This window comes from Garra rufa, chromosome 5 (assembly GCF_049309525.1).
Source record: "Garra rufa chromosome 5, GarRuf1.0, whole genome shotgun sequence".
Taxonomy (NCBI): domain Eukaryota; kingdom Metazoa; phylum Chordata; class Actinopteri; order Cypriniformes; family Cyprinidae; genus Garra; species Garra rufa.
Genome location: NC_133365.1, coordinates 56,544,321 through 56,550,320, shown reverse-complemented (window position 1 = coordinate 56,550,320; position 6,000 = coordinate 56,544,321). Strand labels below are relative to the sequence as shown.

The 6,000-nt window shown below is 40.7% G+C and overlaps 1 protein-coding gene across 1 annotated transcript in view; it reads left to right on the top strand.

The window, feature by feature from the left end:
• Positions 1-6,000, top strand: part of dcc (DCC netrin 1 receptor) — a 185,484-nt gene that overhangs the window by 116,142 nt on the left and 63,342 nt on the right. The window contains exons 15-16 of the mRNA XM_073840175.1: positions 342-452; positions 4,711-4,905. Of these exons, the coding sequence (XP_073696276.1) occupies positions 342-452; positions 4,711-4,905 (306 nt within the window). The remainder of the gene's footprint in view (positions 1-341; positions 453-4,710; positions 4,906-6,000) is intronic.

Here is a 6,000-nt window from a genome sequence, read left to right as displayed (position 1 = left end):
TATTCCCTTGATGGATATCTCGCTAAGTTGCTATTTCCGAAGGGATTCATTTCACAGTGCCGTTGGAGTGTGTTATGCTAATTCCCCACACTCCGGGGTATTCAGGGATGACAGCGCCCTGCTATCATAATTGCGTTTTTTTATCTTTACACATGATGGAAATGCATCCTGATCTGTTTAGATGAGGTTTGGAGACCTTGTTTACCTCGCCGCCTTGACTGATTGCTGTTTACTAATTAGAATCGCAAATAATAATCGCACACACACACACACACACACATACTCTTGCGCGTGTTATTTTCTTCTCCTCTGACTCTGACTCTTTGTTTATTGTCTGACAGGATTGGAGAAAGGCAGCCAGTACAGCTTCCAGGTGGCAGCCATGACGGTCAATGGCACGGGGCCCAGCAGTGAATGGCACACGGCCGAGACGCCGGAGAACGACCTGGACGGTGAATATGACTGCAGACGCACAATGCAGCACAAATCCCTCTTTAGGGCAGCTTAAACCAGTCTGAGGTGGTTAGGCTGGTCTGTTTTTGCGGTATTTGAGGGGTTCAGCACTAATGATGGGCTCTTGCTTCATGCAGCTTTGTCAATGATTCGTTTCGAACCAGTGATTTGGAGCACCACCAGAGTCATGTGATTTCAGTAATTGAGGCTCGGAACGCTTTCGAAATTTTCAGAGGTTTGCCGCTAGGAGGCATTGATCTCTCTAAATTCATAATCCAGTATCTATCCATCATCCATCTATCTATCAGTCTATCTGTCTGTCATCCATCCATCCATTTATCCATCTATTCATCCATCCATTATCCATCTATCTATCCACCCATCCTTCCATCCACCTATCCATCCATTCATCAGTTCATTATCCATATATCGTCTATCCTTCCATCCATCTGTCCATCCATTCATCTGTCCATTATCCATCTATCCATCCATCCATCCATCCATCCATCTATCCATCATCCATCCATCCATCTATCCATCCATACATCCTTCCATCCATCCATCCATCCATCCATCCATCCATCTATCCGTCATCCATCCATCCATCTATCCATCCATACATCCTTCCATCCATCTATCCATCCATCCATTCATCCATCCATCTATCCATCCATCCTTCTATACATTCATCCATCTATCATCCTTCTATCCATCCATTCATCAGTTCATTATCCATCTATCGTCTATACTTCCATCCATCTGTCCATCCATTCATCCGTCCATTATTCATCTATCCATCCATCCATCCATCCATCTATCCATCATCCATCCATCTATCTATCCATCCATGCATCCTTCCATCCATCTATCCATTCATCCATCCATCCATCCATCCATCTGTCCATCTATTCATCCGTTCATTATCCATCATTCCATCCATCCATCCATGCATCCATCTATCTGTCATCCATCTATCATCTATCCATTCATCCATCCATCCATCCATCCATTTATCCTTCCATCCATCTGTCCATCCATTCATCCATCTGTCCATCCATTCATCCATCCATTCATCCTTCTATCCATCCATCCATCCTTCCATCCATTTATCCATCCATTCATCTGTATATCGTATATCTGTCCATCCGTTCATCTGTGCATCCATCTATCCATCCTTCCATACATCTATCCATCCTTCTGTCCATCCATTAATCCTTCCATCCATCCATTTATCCATCTGTCCATCCATTCATCCATCCATTCATCCTTCTATCCATCCATCCATTTATCCATCCATTCATCTGTATATCGTATATCTGTCCATCCGTTCATCTGTCCATCATCTATCCATCCTTCCATCCATCCATCCATCCATTTATCTATTCATCCATCCATCCATCCTTCTATCCATCCATCCATCTGTCCATCCGTCCGTCCATCCATCCATCCATCTATTCATCTGTCCATCAATCCATCCATCCATCCATCCATTTATCCGTCCATCCATCCATCCGTCCATTCATCCGCCCATCAATCTATTCATCCATCTATCCATCCATCAATCTGTTCATTCGTCCATCAATCTATCTATCCATCCATAAATCCATCCATTCATCCGTCCATCAGTCTATCCGTCCATCAATCTATCCGTCCATCCATCTACATTATCACCAGCATGAGTCGTTTTGAATGTTTTGAAACATTGAATCATTTTGTGAAGCAACTGGTTCAATTGATTTGAAAAGCTTCATTTCCCCCATCACTACTAGAAAGAGCCATGCTCACTAAACACTAGTTATTATTCAATGGCCTGAAACAGGGAATGTCTAGAGAACAAATGTTCCAGGGCTCCATGTAACCAGCCTGGAAGTGTCTGATTCCCTGGGTAGTGTGCTTACTGGTGAATTGGTGTGTGGATTGAAACGTAGCCACAGGCTACACGAGGACACGGTTAGTCAGGCCCGTCGGCCGATAAGAGGAAGCAGAGAATCGATGCGTCTAGATTCAGTATGTCTGAGTTTAGTGTGTCTGCTAGCACAATGAAATTTAAAAGCACACATCATTCAGCATAGAATAGATGAAGATGTAGTTGACATTTACATTATCTTTCAACTCAAAGCAGAGCGCCGGTGTCGTCTTTTCTAATGGATCGCTTTGAAGACGTTGTTGGGCGTGAGAATGTCACCTTTGAACGAGACGCGTGTCTGTGTGCAGATCAAACGCGTGGCGTGAGGTTTGATCAGTACCTGCTTGAACTTCACTCTAGTTTGCTGCTTTGAGAGAGTCATTAATCAGAGACGCTCTGTGCCTCAGGGAGAGACGATTACGAGAGCGAGCCTTGATGTGGAAGAACACCGGCGCTGTGTCGAGCTTCATAAATGCTGAAAGAGTCGAGGCTTCATGCTCTTAGATGGAGTAAACAAAATGATTTTCGAAGCAAAAAACACCAGAATAGAAATAGAAGTGTTAATATAAGACTTGTGGAGGAAGAGAAACAGAGAACAGAAAATGATTAGAGCGATTAGAGAATTCACAACTCAACAATCACTGTGACCTCAACTCACAGAAAGTTTCATTTATCCATCCATCCATCAATCTATCTCGTTCATTTGTTGATTTGTTAATTTGTTCTGTCTGTCATTCATTTGTTCATCCATTCCACTGGCCTAGCTGATGTTATTTTGTTCTTTTGCTTGTTCAGTCTGTGTGTTTGTCTGTCATTTGTTTGTTTGTTCGTTAATTCTGTCTGTCATTTGTTTGTTCATTCGTTCATTCTGTCTGTTTGTTTGTTTGTTCGGTCTGTCTGTCTGTATCTATCTATCATTCGTTTGTTTGTTCATTCGTTCATTCATTCTGTCTATCGTTTGTTTGTTTGTTTGTTTGTTTGTTCGTTCATTCTGTCTGTTTGTTTGTTTAGTCTGTCTGTCTATCTATCATTAATTTGTTTGTTCATTCGTTCATTCTCTCTGTTGATTCATTTGTCTGTCTGTCTGTCTGTCTATCGTTCGTTTGTTCTGTCTGTCATTATTTTGTTAATCCGCTCTTGTCGGTCTTTCTGATGTTTGTTTGTTATTTCGTTTGTTTGGTCTGTGTTTGTCTTTCTGTTTGTCTGTCTGTCTATCTATCATTTGTTCATTCATTTGTTTGTTCTTTGATTCATTCATTCATTCTGTCTGTCATTTGTTTGTTTGTTTGTTTGTTTGTTTGTTTGTTTGTTTGTTTGTTTGTTTGTTTGTTTGTTTGATTGATTGTTCATTCTGTCATTCATTTGTTCATCCATTCTGTGGGTCAATCTGATGTTTGATTTCAGTTTGTTTGTAAGTGTCTTTCTATCTGTCTGTCTAGTTATCATTTGTTTATTTATTTGTTGTTTGTGGATTTGTTCTGTGTGTCATTTGTTTGTTTGTTTGTTTGTTTGTTTGTTTATGTGTTAATTCTGTCTGTCATTAATTTGTTCATCTGTTCTGTCTGTCTGATGTTTGTTTGTTCTTTTGTTTGTTCTATTGTTCTATCATTCTATCTATCAGTCTATCGTTCTATCTTTCGTTCATTCGGTTGTTTCATCTGTCATTGTTTGTTTGTTCGGTCTGTGTCTATCGTTCGTTTGTTTATTCTGTCTGTCATTTGTTCTGTCTGTCTGTCTGTCTGTCTGATGTTCGTTGTTCTTTGTTTGTTCAGTCTGTGTGTCTGTCTGTGGTTCTTTAGTTCGTTTGTTCTGTCTGTCATTTGTTTGTTTGTTTATTCTGTCTCTCATTCATTTTTTCATCCATTCTGTCGGTCTGATGTTTGTTTGTTCGCTCATTCATTTGTTTGTTCTTTCATTCTGTCTGCCATATGTTTGTTTGTTCTGTCTGTCTGATTCTGTCTATTGTTCGTTTGTTCATTCTGTCTGTCATTTGTTTGTTTGTTTGTTTGTTTGTCTGTTCTGTCTGTCTGTCGTCTGTTCATTCGTTTGTTCATTCATTCTATCTCTCTTTCTGTCATCCTGTCTATCTAATGTTTGTTCACTTGTTCTGTCTGAAGTCAGTATTCGAAGGTTTCCTTTTTCAGTTAAAAATGGTTTATGTAAATTCGATGTGAATTTTCAGTTCCATTCTACTTCATTACATATTTATTCTGTTTTCTATCACACTGTAAAGTCATTCAGGGTTGAGTTGTGAATGGAGACGATCGCTCAGGCGTCTCTGCAGCAGTGATTCAAAGAACGTGTTTGAACCCAGCTGAGCAATGACCTCGCTTTTATTTTCTCTTTAACAGAAACCCAAGTTCCTAACCAGCCGAGCTCTCTGCACGTGCGTCCGCTGCCCAACAGCATCATCATGAGCTGGACGCCGCCGCTCAACCCCAACATCCTCGTGCGCGGATACATCATTGGCTACGGAGTGGGCAGCCCATACGCCGAGACCGTGAGAGTGGACAGCAAGCAGCGCTACTACTCCATCGAGAACTTGGGTGAGAAACCATCAGTCATTTGCATTCATTCAGTCAGAGAGTCTCTGCTTTCATTCAAACAGTTAATTATAGATCATTGATCACATGATGAGCGGCACTCATCAACATATTATTATTTGCAAGCTCTTAAGTGCTTGTTATGAAAAGTGGTGCGAATTGATTTACCGAAATGGCTGTTCATTTATTCATTACGAAGAATGAAATCAGAATGTTTTATTTAAAGGCATCTAATTTGAAAACAAGTGAGGTGTAAATTGAATTTTCTCATCACGTGTGATACAATGACAAATCTCATTGTGATTTTAATATTCATGAGGAGGTGCGGTTAGTTCGGCGCTCATGAATATGTAATGAGAGTTTGTTCGCTCCGTTGTGTTAAAGCACACTAATGTTTTATTTATTCTCTTTTTCTGTGATTACCCTGATGTCAAGAGGCGTTTACGACCCCCTCGATAGCTTCGTTAAAGCTCGCTCGTTTCGTCAGCCGTTTGCCGAGAGACTCTCGTGGTGAAATTCTCACCTGCGCCCGTCTTTTGTTCTCCTCTTACCTCCGTTCTGGACAAAAATAAGGCCACGTCCTTATCAATATTTCACATGGAATCCACAGGTTACCATGGCAGCGATATTGAACCGGGAGCAGCTGCCCGAAGGAAAAGAGAATCGGATGGAAAGAGGAAAAGAGCATCTTCTGTTTCTTTGTTCAGGGTTTCATACGGAGTCATGAATGAATCTTTCAAAGCCTCGATCAGTTACAGCCTCTGAATTAAAACAGTCCCGTCCTGCGGCGGCGCTGCTGGAAACAGACGAGCGGCTCTCGTGTACAGATGCTGTTATCGTCAATAATAACTTCATTTGAATTTCCTCATTTGATGTCTTGCTTTGTTTGCCGTTGTTTTTGTCTTCTGCACTTCTGCTGCATTTATTTTCCCCCTGAATCACTGAATTATATTATGTCAATGATCATTGTCAAGTCAAGTCACATTTAAATTAGTGCTTTATACAATACTGATTGTTTCAAAGCAGCTTCACAGAGATAAACAGTGTAATTTGATTACTTTTTTAAGTAACTACAAAAGTGATGTGTTACTTTTTAAG